This window comes from Mus caroli, unplaced genomic scaffold (assembly GCF_978045245.1).
Source record: "Mus caroli unplaced genomic scaffold, Mus_caroli_1 scaffold_10, whole genome shotgun sequence".
Taxonomy (NCBI): Eukaryota; Metazoa; Chordata; class Mammalia; order Rodentia; family Muridae; genus Mus; species Mus caroli.
In genome coordinates this window covers 35,990,003-36,005,208 of record NW_028227265.1, presented here as the reverse complement: position 1 = coordinate 36,005,208, position 15,206 = coordinate 35,990,003, and the positions used below count along the sequence as shown (strand labels likewise).

General features: G+C 42.8%; 1 protein-coding gene across 2 annotated transcripts in view; it reads right to left on the bottom strand.

The window, feature by feature from the left end:
* Positions 1 to 1,853: 1,853 nt before the first annotated feature.
* The window catches only part of Ces5a (carboxylesterase 5A), a 29,313-nt gene continuing 15,960 nt past the window's right edge, over positions 1,854 to 15,206 (bottom strand). For both annotated transcript variants that reach the window (XM_085844279.1, XM_021170411.2), the window contains exons 9-13: positions 13,538 to 13,606; positions 10,694 to 10,841; positions 4,919 to 5,068; positions 2,161 to 2,233; positions 1,854 to 2,082 (exon numbers count right to left, since the gene is read on the bottom strand). In XM_085844279.1, coding sequence (XP_085700405.1) covers positions 1,854 to 2,082; positions 2,161 to 2,233; positions 4,919 to 5,068; positions 10,694 to 10,841; positions 13,538 to 13,606 — 669 coding nt within the window. The remainder of the gene's footprint in view (positions 2,083 to 2,160; positions 2,234 to 4,918; positions 5,069 to 10,693; positions 10,842 to 13,537; positions 13,607 to 15,206) is intronic.

Sequence of the window (15,206 nt, the reverse complement as noted above, 5' to 3'; positions counted from 1 at the left end):
TGTGTGCATGTGGAAAACAAAGGACAGTATCAGGTGTCACCCTCCCTCAGGAATACAGCCCATGCCCTTTAAGACAGGGTCTCTCATGGACCTGGAGCTCACTGATGAGACTAGATTGGTTGGCCAGTGACCCAGGGATCCTTTAGTCTCCACTTCCCCAACATGACGATTAGGGGTGCTTACTATAACACCAAAAATTTGTACGTGGAGTCTGTTGCTCATACTTGGAAAACAAGCACTCTATCGACTCTATTGACTGCCCCAACCCTGTAACTTGTTTTGTTTTGTTTTAAATAAGTGCTTCTAGCCGATAGTTTTTCTAAACATTAAGATAAGAAAGAGTTCTCAACAACTGCAGAGGTCATGAAATTTTCCATTTCCCTTACTAATGGAGGGACCTCTTTCTAGAACCATAGAGAGATCCAGGTATCTCTGATCTACCTATTCCAAAACCACTTGAGCTAGAGACAGCCCACAGTGTTGGATGGTGCATTCAGAGAGTAAGTAGAGGCAGAGAGAGACTGGCTGTGGAAGAGCATGACAGCTTCCTGAATGATATCAGAGACAGTCTTGAGGAAGACCTGTCTCCCAACGTGTACCAAAGCTCTCCAAGGGTTCCCAGCACATGCGATCAGGACTCTGCTGACTCCAGAATTTGTTTTTATTTCCTAGAGAAGTTGAAATGACAGCTTTGAATACAGAGTTCCTCCAATAAAAATAGCCCACTACCAATTACATTTTTTTTTGGTATGGTCTGAAAATGTACTTCTGGGCAGTCCAAGCCAGTCTGTCAGTTGGAGATCTTTGAGCCAGATAAATCCACAGTTACTGTCATCACAGAAACTTGTTTGTACATAATGTATAATCCTAAAGCAGTCACAGCAAAAACAAGACACTGTGACCAGTTATCCAGGTACAGGAGGGATATAGGAGTAAGAGTGTCACCTTACTTTTTTCGAATGGTGACAAGAACACACACACACACACACACACACCTCTGCCAGGTGGCTAACTTGATTCTATCCTTTCTCTCTCGTAAATGTGAGTTCTCCAAAGGGAGCCTACAGCTTTGCTCTAAATCAAGTTCCCTCTCTTCTAAATCTTAACACACCTTGCCTTTCCTGAGGAGCACTCACTAAACGTACACCATAAGATCTTCAGAGATGTGGATCTTTCCTAAACCCCACTGTACCCCTTGGGGTCATACCTGGCATTTATGATGCACTTGGTGTAGCTTTGATGAACTGGGGAATCACCTTAAACCACATCATCGAACCCTCTTTTCTTCTTGTCCTTGGCCTGACCCTTGCTGTCTGGCTTTAGACCTCCACACCCCTGGACCTTGAATGATGTCGGAGCAGAACATTCCCAGCTGGTGCCTCTCCCCCACGCATCTCACTAAGACACAGCTCAAACCAAGAGGTGCCACAAGACGTGGCTCATACTAAAAGCTGCACTACCCTGGGGCTAAAGGACTCCTATTGTATCCGATAGCTGCATCCTGAGTGCTGGGGGGAGGGGATTTATGAGAACAAATTAAATTGTGTTCCCTGCATACATTTTGCATTCTGTTTTTATTTCATATGAGTAATGGGATCATTCTGTGACAAGTAATGGGCCAGCCCTCCTCCAGACTCATTGAGAAAATTTCATTACCTTCCAAGACAAATTGAATTTTTTCTTTTTTCGATGTTGAAAAGAATTTTACGAGGTTCATCCCTAAGCCCATAAAACACCAGCTAAAGCAGATTAGCACACAGAAATCCCCGGGAAAGCAGCTCAACTGGGAACAGGGATAATGGCTGAGGGAGAAACTTCGATATAAGAAAATCAGAACCAAATACTGATGACTTCTAAGAAGCAACGGAGAGGACAGGCGACAGTAGTGAAAGGAGGATTAAGGAGAACGTGGGACTGAGCAGCGCTTTGGAAGCAGACATGATCAGGGGGAGGGTGTCTGTCCAAAACTCCACCCTCCGGTCTTTCAGTCTCTGCCCAGTGCTGATGTTCACATCCAGCTCCAGGTACTGTTCATTCTTATCGTAGACTGGCCACAGAGGCAGGTCGGCACCATTAGGATCCCTGGAAGTGAGAGCAATCACCCAGTAAGATAGCCATCCTCAGACAACCAACTGCAGGGAGGCTGGCTGGCTCACTCACCCGCTCCTGGCAAAGTTAGCCCAGTATTTCATCATCTTCCTGCTTAGCAACTTCTCTTCCTCGGTGGCTCCCTCTGGAGGAGATGAACAGAAACAACTGCTTACCTGCTTCACAACGACCCCAAGACGCCTTCTACCGGCGAGCCCAGTCAGGCACCTCACAAGGAATCCTGGCTTCCATACAATGCAGGCTGACCACACCTTTCTCATTGGTCCTCTGCTCTACCCATTCCCATTTGGACTCAGAGCGTTCTCTCTCTCTCTCTCTCTCTCTCTCTCTCTCTCTCTCTCTCTCTCTCTCTCTCTCTCTCTCTCTTTCTGTGTGTGTGTGTGTGTGTGTGTGTGAGAGAGAGAGAGAGAGAGAGAGAGACTGTCTCTGTTTCTCTATATCTCTCTGTCTCAGTTTCTTTGACTCTGTCTCTGTGTGACTGTCTCTCTATGTCTCTGTTTCTTTTACTTTCTGTCTCTCTCAGTCTCTGTGTGTGTGTCTCTCTCTTCCTCCCTCTCTGTGTGTGTGACTGTCTCTGTCTCTCTAGGTCTGTCTGTCTGTCTGTCTCTCAGTTTCTTTGACTCTCTCTGTCTCTCTGTTTCTTTTACTCTCTGTCTCTGTATCTGTCTCTCTCATCCTCTCTCTCTCTCTCTCTCTCTCTCTCTCTCTCTCTCTCTCTCTCTCCAGCCATCCACTACTATCTGCTAAAGGTTGTTTCCAAGATGCCCCAGGACAATAATAAATTCCAAAGATATTACAGACTATCTATAAAACAATGTCATTTTACATATAGCATCTGCAACCCCTCCCCCTACACACACACACACTTAAATCACTTCTCCCTCACTTGCTATAACTCACACAGGACAGGTAAATCTCATCACTTCCCTGTAGAAACTTAGCTGCCAGCTCAAAGGCAAGCACTGGTATCAATGTTTTGGTTCCGTTTAGGAAGATGGGCACATGGCACAGGTAGACACACCTCTCTACGCATTGGTTCCTGCATGGGCACATGTTCTGCACCTTGTTCTTGTTGTGATCATAAAAAGAGAAAGAGCTATAAGAATATGTTCTGAGGGGGTGTGCGGGAAAGGGGGTGCCCATGCTGAGGCATCCCTTCCCCCTGAGGGACCAGACACACACCAGTATAGTATAGTATAGTATAGTATAGTATAGTATAGTATAGTATAGTATAGAGTTTATTTAGGGCATAGGTAAGGGAGTTAAGAGAGTAGTTGAGGCAGAGAAAGGCAGAGAGAAGGAGAGAGTAGAGAAGGAGAGACCAGCCAAGGCCATGTGGAGAGGGGGGCAAGGGAATGGGTTGTAAGGGGGCAAGAGGCAAGAGGAGAGACAAGATGTATGAGGGAGAGGAGGGGCCAAGCAGCCCCTTTTATAGTGGACCAAGTCTACCTGACTATTGCCAGGTAACTGTGGGGAGGAGCACACCTAGCTACTGCCAGGAACAGTGGGGGTGGAGTTTAGACTTTCCTGTGGGGGTGGAGTTTAGACAGAATACCAATAGTTCTCTCTGTAGAAGTTGGATCTGGAAATTTTATCTAAACTTCTACATTGTCAGCTGCTAATCTGCCAATTGTTTTTACAAACTTATAATATACTCAGTGTTCAAACATGTGTATGTGCAATTAATTGCCCATAAGTATAAAACGTAGCATGTGTATCCAACATTCCACTGGTATTTACATGGTATCTCATCTTTATTGGAGAAGGCAATTTTTTTGTGTATGTTTTTATGCTTTCGCACATGTGGATATAATTACCCAAAACTTCTGCACACAGAATTGCTAGGCTAAGGACTGTTCACACTGAAAATGTTGATGGTCTTCTTCTAACATATGAAATTGTCTGTTTCCCACACCTGCTAGAATAGACCAGCTAAAATGTACCAGTCTTACAAATCAGGATTGATTTAGGATAGAATGATTCACCAGCCAAGGGTAGCCTGCTGCTCTTCTGCCTTGTCTGAAATTGAACGGGCTGCCTACATTAAAGGCCACCCACATGTCTACTTTTCCATTCAAGTTCAAGTTTTTATTAGCTTGTTCTTGTCTTACAGACTTCATAGACTCTAGAGTTTAAGGAATTTACCTCCCCATCACTAAGGCTAATCATTGTTTCTAGCTTGGAGAGGCCTCTCTTCACCCGGAGTGTGAGGCCACGGCTGAGGAAAAGCATGTATTAAGTTCCCACTGTTTGCTTTATGGCAATCATTTAGCTTCATCCTTGAAAGACAACAACAAAAAACAAACAAAGAGAACAAACAGAAATAAAAACCACCTTGGGGGTAGCTCCATCACCATTATCTCTAAAATGAGGATGGATAGGTAAACAACATGACTAAACCACAATCCACGAATCTCAACGAAAGCTCTATCCTCTGTCAAAGGCTGAATTAAGGGCCTCCCTCCATTTCATGGTGTTTTAAACTAAATGTTTTAGCAATCCTCCTATGGGGGATTTGCTTGTAACTTTTCAGTATCTCCCTCCCCTCTCCCTCTTCCTCTCCTCTTCCACCCTCTGTGTGTGTGTGTGTGTGTGCACGCACACACACGCTTGTGTAACATGTATACACTTGTAAACCACTGAGCTGGTGATATCCCATCCGCTCAGCGCTCAGCTCTTACTGACTCTTGCACAGAGGGGTGGGGTGGGATGTGCAGGGCACTTTACATAAGCAGTTCAGGAATTGACTCTTCTCACAGCTTTTCACATTCCATGTTCCTTCGAGAAGAGCCCACAACCAGTTACTCACCAAACATGACCACGTCGCCCTTCAGGAAAGGGCCTCCAAAGACGAAGCGGATTTCATCCGTGTGGTCAGCCTTCACGAAGGCTGGCCTTGAGTTTTGAAAGCAATGGGGTCTGTGCTGAAACTCATAAAAATAGACAGGTCCACCAGAATCTGAAGAAAAAAAAAAAGACAAAAAACAAAAAAACATCAGGCAGGCATGGCCCTGCATCCCTACCTGTCAAGGCCAAATTTATAGACCCAGAGGTGTTCTAGCTCAGAGAGGTTACATAAACCAGCCTGCATGCCTGCCTGCCTACCTTCCTTTCTTTTTCTCCCCCTTTCTTCCTTATTTGAGGCTGAAATTCCCCTCTATAGCAGTCACCTTACCCCTAGTGACAAAGATGTGACAACCCTAAGCACAAGCTGAGAAGGAAAGTATTCTAAAAACACAAAAAAAACAAAAAATAAAAAAAAACTAAACAAACAAACAAACAAACTTTCTGTCATTCACCCTGGTTCAGATGATTGGAAGTATCCAGAATTTCCCTCTTTCCAAAACAGTCTACACATATGCAACCATCCCATCTCCTTCTACTAAGGATACACATCTACGTCACACAGACATACTTGAGCACACAGGCACTCACATGCAAAAACATGCACTTGCTCTCAAATTTTCCTCCAGTTGCTGGCTCACTTCTTGGCATCTCTTCCAACAAGACAGCATGATACATCTGCCTTATGCTTATTTCGTTCCCTCTCCTCATGTTTCTTTCTCAAATAGTCAAATGTACCTACTTCAAATGTAGAATTTGAGGAGCTTTTGTAAATCTATGCATAATCATTTACCACACAGAATATGTCCACTAACCCAACACACACACACATACACACACACACACAGAGAGAGAGAGAGAGAGAGAGAGAGAGAGAGAGAGAGAGAGAGAGAGAGAGAGAGACTTTCTTTAATTCCTGCTGCCTTGAATTTGGCAGTGGTTTCTAAGATACAACAAAAAAATATACAATTAACAAAGATAACATCAGTGAGGCAATATGCATCAACATTTAAAATCAGCTTCCTGCTATCCATCATCAACAGAGAAAGAAATCAACCTATAGCACATCTTGTAAATTATTGCCAATACTTGCAAATCATATCTCAAAAGGAGTTAGTTTGTACAAAGATTTATACAGAAGTCTGTACAATAGAAATATACAAAGAATTTCTAGAACAAAAAAATTCTCAATTAAAAGAAAATAAGAGCAAAGAAATTGCACAGACATTTTGCTAAGAAACATGAAAATGTTTGGAAAATATTCCACATTTTCTCTTACATGTGGTGTGTGTGTGTGTGTGTGTGTGTGTGTGTGTGTGTGTGTGTGCGTGTGCTTCTTTATAAACACACACATACATATGGAGGGATATCAAAAGAGAGAAAAGGTGAGGAGACAGGAGGCATAAGAGCAGTTGTTCCTTAGGAGGAAGGGAGCAAGCTACAGAATACGATAGGGCAGGGAGATGGATATGTGGGGGGAGAATCAATGATATTCATATATAGAAATCTCACCATGACATCCATTGTTTTGTGGGGTTTTTTGGTTGGGTTGGGTTGGTTTGGGTTGGGTTGGGTTGGGTTTGGTTTGGTTTGGTTTGGTTTGGTTTTGGGTTTCTCTGTGTATCCCTGGCTGTCCTGGAACTCACTCTGTAGGCCAGGCTGGCCTCGAACTCAGAAATCCACCTGCTTCTGCCTCCCAAGTGCTGGAATTAAAGGCACCACTGCTAGGCCAGTGGGTTTGGTTTGGTTTTGTTTTGTTTTGTTTTGTTCTGTTTTTAAAAAAAAAAAAAAAAAAACTTAATTTTAAAATGTCTGAAAGGCATATGGGAACATCCCGACCTTGTCTAACCATTGGAGAAACACATATCAACACCATAGTTGAACAACACTTCATTCAGGCATACATGTACATGATACTTATTCCTTCAGCAACTGCAGAAAGCAGGTGTTGGTGCAGCAGAGGGGCTGCTGTTCTCATGCTCAGTGGAGGGTAGCCATTGTGAGAGTAACACACAGTTCTTCCAAAGATAGAATGATTGTGAGGTCCAGGAATATGCATCTAAAAGAATGGGTAGCTCTAGACTCATGATAAAACAGCATTATTCACCATAATCAAAAGATAGATCCGCTCAAAGGACCATTGATGAGTGCATAAACAAACATGGTATATACAGGCAAAGAGTATTTCTCAGCCTGAGAAAGAAATTCTCATATGTGGTACTGAATAGATGGACCTTGAGGCATTATGTTAATAAGCTAGACAAAAATGACAAATATTGAATTTCATTTATAGGAAATATATAAAATGGTTAAAGTACTAAATGTTTGGTTGTACCTATTTTGACATAATATTTTAAGTATAAAAACTATATTGTTTGATTTTTTGGCATGTTTAAGTTTTCATATTTCTTCTTGTTGATTTCTGATTTCACACCACTGTGATCACAGTCCACCTTCTTGGATTCACTGAGATTTCGTCTATGGTCAAATGTGCAGTTTATCCTGTGTATTGCATGTACAAGAGAGAACTGGAGACTCTGATAGCTGTCAGATGAAATATTCTTAATGGCTGATTTATAGTTGTCTCATCTATTTCCCTCTTCATGCCTTGCATAAGTGCTCTGTCACTGGAAGTCAGATGTTAAGGTCTCCAACTATTATAATAAAACTGTTCCTTCAAGCATCTTCTGTCGCTTTCACTTCATATATTCTTTGGCTCTATCCTAAGGGGCATGTAGGTTCTTAACTGTGATGCCTTCTTGGTGTAGTTGTCCTTTTATAATGTCCTCCACTGTGTCTTGCCCTACTTCCTGTTCCAAAGTTGTTGAAAGTCTGGCATCCGAGAATGCCAACAACCCCCATAGAGGACAAACTTAGAGACCACCAAGAGACGCATGGTATCTAAAGCCAGAGATCAGTAAAGGCGCTTCAAGGACACAGGACGAGTTGGTACTTGTCATCTGCGAATCAGATTATCATAGGATCTATCAAATGAAACGATGGTGGTCAGAAAGCATGGGGAAGGCATATTCAAAGTGCTATGGCTGCTAACCAAGAATCAGCTATCTGGGTAAAACTGTCATTCGGAAAAGAAGAAGAAATTATGACATTTCCAGGTATACAGGATATAGCTAACAAACTTACCAGAGAAGGAAAGGGAGTCCTTTAAAGATTTTAAGCTGCGACGAAAGAATGCAGAAAGCATTTCAAATCCACATGAAAAGGCAAATAATACAGTAAAACTAAGTGTGTAAGTAAATGTGGAAGTCGCTCTTAACCCATTCTTGTTCACAACATCCCCTTACCTAAATGATTTTAAAGACAGTCTCGAAAAATAATTGTAAATCTGTTAAAAAGATATGACATAGAGAGATATAAATTCAGTCTTAATAACATAAAAGTTTTATGCTATCAAGGGTAAATTGATAATAACTTGAACTTGATTATTATAACTTGAGTTGTGAATTTCAATTTTCAACGTTCATTAGAAAATAACTAAAATTTCCCGGTTAAAAAAAGCAAGAGGTGGGTGAGAATGATGCCCTAGAAAATTCTATTGCAAAAGAAGGCAGTAATGGAGAAAAACAAAAAACAAACAAACAAAGCAAACTGCTGCAAGGGACATAGAAAACAAACAGCAAAATGGTAGAAGTTAGTCAGTCCTGCAGGACTCCTGGGCCCTGCTCATTTTCCTTTATTCTTTTCTCTTTCAGACTGCGTGTCTCAAATGGCACAGCTAAGTGCTTTGTTCTTTCTCTCATGTGCTCAGAGCGGTGACGGATCCCTGGAATAACTTGTTCATTTCAGCTAGTGTATCTTTCCACTACATTCAGTTTCTTCTCAGTATTAAGAAATAAATTCTATATCTGTATGGCCACTATTGAGTGATAATTTAGATTCATGGTTTTCTTTAGACATTTGAACATGTTTTAAAAGGTAAATTTTCGCTCAGGCGGTGGTGATACGGCAGTTGGCCTACCTGCCATTCCATATTTAAAATAATTGATTTAGAAGTTTTTGTTTGGTATTTGTCATGTTCGGAGTTCCTCAAAAAAATTGGTTTTCCTGTATGTAAGCAATAAGGTCTTGTTTCTTTGTCTACTTTAATTTAAAAAACAAAAACAACAACAGAAGTTCTGGTGTGGAAGTGATGGAATCTGATCCTACTAACTGCCTAGAATTTTGTTTGGGGGAGCTGCAGTTGTTGTTGTTGTTGTTGTTGTTGTTGTTGTTGTTGTTGTTGTTACTGATGCTCTACACTAACTTTATAAAGTGGTTACTGTGGCCTATTTTCTGTTACTTAGTGATCAGCTTATGACATAGTAAGCCAGCTGAGCTTTCCATAAATCTCTGGGACCAATGACACAAACAGAGCAGGGAAAGAAAAACAGGAGCTCACATCACAGTCCTTTCAGTTAGACTCCTTTGAGCGTGCGTGTGTGCTTATGTTTATGTGTGTGTGTGTGTGTGTGTGTGTGTGTGTGTGTGTGTGTGTGTGTGTGTGTGTGTGCTGAGATTAAAGGAATATGCTTTCCTTTTTAAAAATTTTTTCTTATTTTTGAAAATTTTATACATGTATATAATAAGACTATACCTGCCCTCTCTTTACCTCCCCCAACTTCATATATTTTAACTTTACAACCTACTAACTCAGTTAGTGCTGCCCATATGTGCCTGGGTGAGGTGACCCACTGAAACACGGGCAAACAACCAGTGTCCACATCTACAAAATTTATTCTCTCTACCCCAGCAACTGTCTCCTTAGCCTCTCAGTGAGGGGTAGGGCCTGCTCAATTATCCTAGTTCAAGGATAAGTCCTAAAATCAAGTGAATTGTATCTCCTTTAATTTTGTTACACTTGCTCAAGTTTGATTTGGCCATTCTGGTATTTTCATGTGAATTTTAGAATTAGTTTGTTAATCTCTTCAAAACTGTTACAAAAGAATTGAGGTTGTTTTGAACTGCATCTACAGATAACCCCCCTAACCCCACCCTCCCACCTCCCCTACCCTTCATCCCTCTCACCCCCTTCTGCATCCTTTGAACCATTTAAATTAGTCTTCCACTCTCTTATCGTTCAATTAAAGTCAGTGTCAAGGTCACCAGCTACTTCTGTGTAGTCAACTCAGCAGTCCTCACCTTGTCTGTCACTAAGAAACATAATGCAGCAGTGACCTCCAGGGCAACCTGGCCCATGGCCTCTGTCCCTCTCTGATGTCACTGCACTTATCACCATTGAGCACAGTCTACATTAATTTGTTTATTTCTTTTTTTCTGGTCTTTCTCACTAGAACAGTGGTAGGGTATTTATTCTGCTCGCTGCTGCCAAACTTCCAGGATAAAGAACAGAACCAAGTGCAAAGGAACTCACTGGTAAGCATTTGTTGCAAGAAAAACAGAGGTAAGGGGGAGATGAAGACGAGGAAGGGGGATAAAGGGAGAAGATTACCTTTGTATCTGTTCCCCAATGATTTTTCTTCCATCTTATTTTCCCCCTTCCCCTATAGCTAAGGTGTTTTGACATCCAGCTCCAGAGAGAGAAGTGAAGAAAGAAAAGGACTGAAACAGTAAGTAGTCTGTGTTCCTGAGCCACAAAGATGACTACAGTGTTCATCCATTGTGAACACACCAAAGATATCCTCACTGTGAAGGAGTCCAGGGATGGGTCCTCAGTAGGCAACATGGACCCCAGGACCTCCTGGCTCACTGTGTCCATGAAAGGTGATCTTCAGGGACTTACCTCTGTGATATCGAGCTGTGACCAGCCCGGGAACCACAAAGAACACATCTCCAAACAAGTCCAGTAAAGTGTCTCGGATGTCGGTCGGAGAATGCTTGCCATGGAAGTACTCTTTAGCCACAATGTACAAATGCTGGGTGGGGATATGCTGTGAAAAGAAAGGAATAAAGGAAAGAAGGAAGGGAGGGAGGGAGGGAGGGAGGGAGGGAGGGAGGGAGGGAGGGAGGGAGGGAGGGAGGAAGGGAGGAAGGAAGGAAGGAAGGAAGGAAGGAAGGAAGGAAGGAAGGAAGGAAGGAAGGAAGGAAGGAAGGAAGGAAGGAAGAGGAAAAGTGAAGGGGAAGGAAAAGAAACAGAGAAAAAGAAAAAAGAAAAGTTCACGGTCCTAGGAAATCCAAGTCAACAATGGCCATCCTGTTAATGAAGCATTAGCCTGTGAAGGTCAAGTTGTAAATTTTCTCTACACATATCTCATTTCACCCACAAAGCAATCCTAGTATGCTTTAAGAATAACACCATAGATTTGGAAATTTAGACATGAAGAGAATAAATGGTTGGTCCAAACAAATAGAACCACGTTTCTTTCGAAAGTCTGTATTCAAACCCCATGCCCTGGGCTCCACACAATATACATTGGTGGCGCTCATGGCAAAATGAAAATCTGGGGTCTTGTGTCCCAAAGTTATTAAGAATTTCTGGGTGTGGACAGCAGAGCATCAAACAGAAACAGCCGGAAGTGATGTAGGACACACAGGCCACACATCCACAAAACTGTCCCTGCCCTGGGACAAGCTCTGCTTCTAAGCCATTCAGTGTCTTGTAGCCTCAGTCCCTTCATCTGTCCTTTTAAAAATTACATTTAAAAATTTTTTTAAATTCTAAGGACGGCATGAGAGGACAGGCAGAGCACATTGCCTGGCAGAGAGCTTGTCTTGGAGCTCTTGGTTCCTGATCACCACTGCTGAGCGCTTCCATTGGACAACTGAGTGTCTTCCTTGACCCAACTCCAGCTGCCTCCCAGTCTTCTAAACTCGTTCTTATCCTGAGCACCAGTGCCAGACTGTAGAAGGTCAACTTTTTGAGGATCCAAGGGTGAGTCACCATGGTGACTGTGTAAAGGGGTCCAATGATCTATGGAGTCCTTGGAAATTGACTTCGGCAGCCCAGCCTTGGGCACATTTCTGTGGAGTTTGGAGGTAAAGCTCCATAGGATACATCTGGGAGGGCAGCTGAGACTCACTCTTCAGGACTTCAGAAGGCTAAGGCTGCTTTAGTCAGGCTCATGACAAGAGAAGACTTCAGCAGTCAAGGCTCTGGTACAAAAACCTATTCACTTGGACTATGAGATGAACAGACCTTATGGGCCTGGAGGTGTCCAGAGTAGAGAGGCTGTCAGCCATCGAGAAGCCACCAGAAGACGGTCACAAGGTGGACTTACAGACTTCTGGAGAAAGGCCAGAGAACTGCTCATCATTTCTGAAGCAGTTCTTGCATGTTACCAAGTCTTTCTCAGAGAGGCTGCACCTCACTCTTCACTCTTGTGCCTGCCTTCCCAGAAAACCTACTTACGACCCCTGAGATTCAGCTCAAGATATTTTCAGCATTTGAAATGCCTCTCCTCTTCTCCAGTGTCCCTTTCCCCATGACCCAGACCAGTAGACGTCTCCTCCAAGGGGGCATCTACTATCCAGCTGGAGAGAACCCATTACTCAATGTATCTCTTGAATATTCTTCAATCTTCAGGCTCAGTTCACTCCATTGGATAATCAAGACTCACTACATATCCCTCTTCCCATTCCAGGGGCTAATGGATTCCCTGGCTCACCCAGGCAGGTCTCTCTGCAGATAGAAGAAACCTCCTTTGTTTCTTAGCACATCGATGAATTCAGACTCCATCTCTGGCATCCAACAGTCTCATGAGTCCTCCCTGGCTGCAGCCACTCCCACAGCTGATCTATCCATATTCTCCAGCTCCCAGTTGGTCCTGCTAGGTCCCATGTTCCACTCACTCGAGACTCCCTAAAACTATTTCTCCTTGCATGGAGCTATCCAGATCCCCCTGTGAACATCACAGGCCATGGTGCTCTGCTTCAATGTCACAGCCATGGTCATATCTGTCCACCTCACACCACATCTCATTGCAAGGGAAAGTGCTAGAGTGTTTGATCTCAGTAAATACATGTCCCATCAACTTTGGCAATGAACTTGGGCACTGAGATTATGCTAAATAAATGTCATGGAAAGGAAGATAACAGGAAGGAGCAGATAGGAAAGAAATAAATTGATCCCCACATCCTTAATGTTTAGAGTTAGACCTGATGCAGATGCTATGTTTGTTTCTAAAATGTGAAAAGTTAACACTGTTAATGTGGGAACTTAAAACAATACCTGATGGCCACATAGTAAATATAGAACTTTAGCACCTTGCATATTTCATAATTCATAACTTTTCAAATGATAGTCAGACAATTCAGTACATGTGCTGGTGTGTAACATTCTTGGGGGGAGAAAGTACCCCAAAAATCCACATTAATATGTCCCAGAAACAGATGAATAATGGCATAAATAAAGAAAATGAATGCTTAGAAGTGAAAAGGCCCAGGGGCCACAGCTCACCTTTGGCTAATATGAGGGTAAACAAAAGCTTTTGGGTTTTTAGAGCTCGTAGGACTTAAGAATTGTGGGAATAAGGGATTGTGAGCCAGCGATGAGTCTACTGAATTAATTCATCAATTAACAAGTCACTGTGGAATGTCTGTACTCTCAGCTCTATCCATGTGTGGAGGGCAGGGATTTTTAACCAAGTGAATGAATGACTGGAGAGTCACATCACCCACAGTGACTTACCAGCAAAGTATGTATCAAGGTGAGAGCAGTAGACTCATTGGAGCCGAGGAGAATCTTAGGAGTGTCTCTCTGTGGAGAGAAACAGGGTATCCTCTGTGAGCCATCTGAGCATCAAAAAGTGAAACAGGACCAGGACATGCAATGTTTTCCAGTGGAGACTGAAAAGATAAGAGCCCTCTCAGCCCCAGGTAGCCGTGCATAGTAGCAGCTTCAGTTGGTCAAAAGTGTCTTATTGAAGGAAGCCATTCCCTATAAGACCTGTGGCCTTGTGTAGCTCCAGTGGTTATGGGCTAACAGCTGGATTAAACTCGTATGTTGAAATGCTGAACACCCCTCCCCAATTCCCATACATCAGAGCATATCAGTATTTTGTATTTAAAGCAGTGATGCTATTTCAGTAAGGCCACTAAAGGCACCCAGATACACAGATACTAGAATCCAAGCATAAAGACACACTACACTGAACCCAGTAAGGAAGTGACCATCCACAAGTCAGAAAGAATCCAAACTTGTAACAGCTTGGTCTCAGGCATGGAGGACTTCAAAACTGAGAGAAGATGCACTTCCATGGTTTAAGACATAAGACTCACTTTGTTATACTGATCTAAACTGATACACACTTAACTTTGACCCCAGATTCACAGAGAAGCCAGTGGCATGTTACTCTCCTTCCAAAACCTTTTCAGTCATGATCGGTAAAGAAGCCAGCATTAGAGTGGTAAGACTGGGGGGTCAAGGACCTTTCGGGGGGCTTGGATGAGGGCTGTGGTGAGTCTGCAAATAATTCCTCATGTCTCAGATTCCTCACTTGGGAGATCAAAACAATGCACTGCCCATAAAGAGCATGATGCTGGAATAGAGAGTTGCTCTTTGGAAAACATTCACAATGGCGGTCCTTACATGTCAGAAGCTCCAAATAATTGCTTAGTCATTATTTCCTGGAAGTACTACAGCTTAAAAACATGAGCAGGTAAACGGACAGTTCACTAGTCAAATAAATGTACTTGTATATCTTGTCATCTTCTTCCCTGACAGGTTCCCACCGACATGTTTTAGGAACTGGATTTGGCTTAAGTCTCCAGTAAACAGGAACAGATTTGGCTGAAATCCATAGGCATGACCTCCCCTGAATAATGCAGATCTGAGTACTGGCTCCCCCCTTATCCTCAGCATTATTCCAAGAGATAGCATTTGCTGGGAGCTTACAATATGCCAGGCTATTTAATGTGTTTCCATCTTGAAAAGCAGAGATGAAATGCATAAAAGTTACACACCACTGTCCCCTTATTGGCTAGGAGACAGGAACACTACTCTCACCCTCTGAAGGGCAGTATTTTTTTTTTAACTATAAAGTAGAAGAGATGGCGTCTGTTTGCAAGTTCTCGTTCAGGTGGTATGTGGAAGGCACTCCAGAGATTGGTCACAGTGGTTACAATCATTGGTTCCTTTATTTCTTAGTCCTCTCTCCCTGCTACCCTGGTAGTTTAAAACATAGAGGTTGGTCTAGGAAAGTGGGTTTTGATGTCATAATGAATTTGACCTCTCCTCCAAACTTCTAAAGCAGATGGAAAGCTTTTCCCAGATTCCAGAAAGTGTCCCTCCCTCTGCTTACCCAGGCTTCTGTTCAACCATCCAGCACCCTCCTCAGAGGGGCTTATCCTCATTGCTC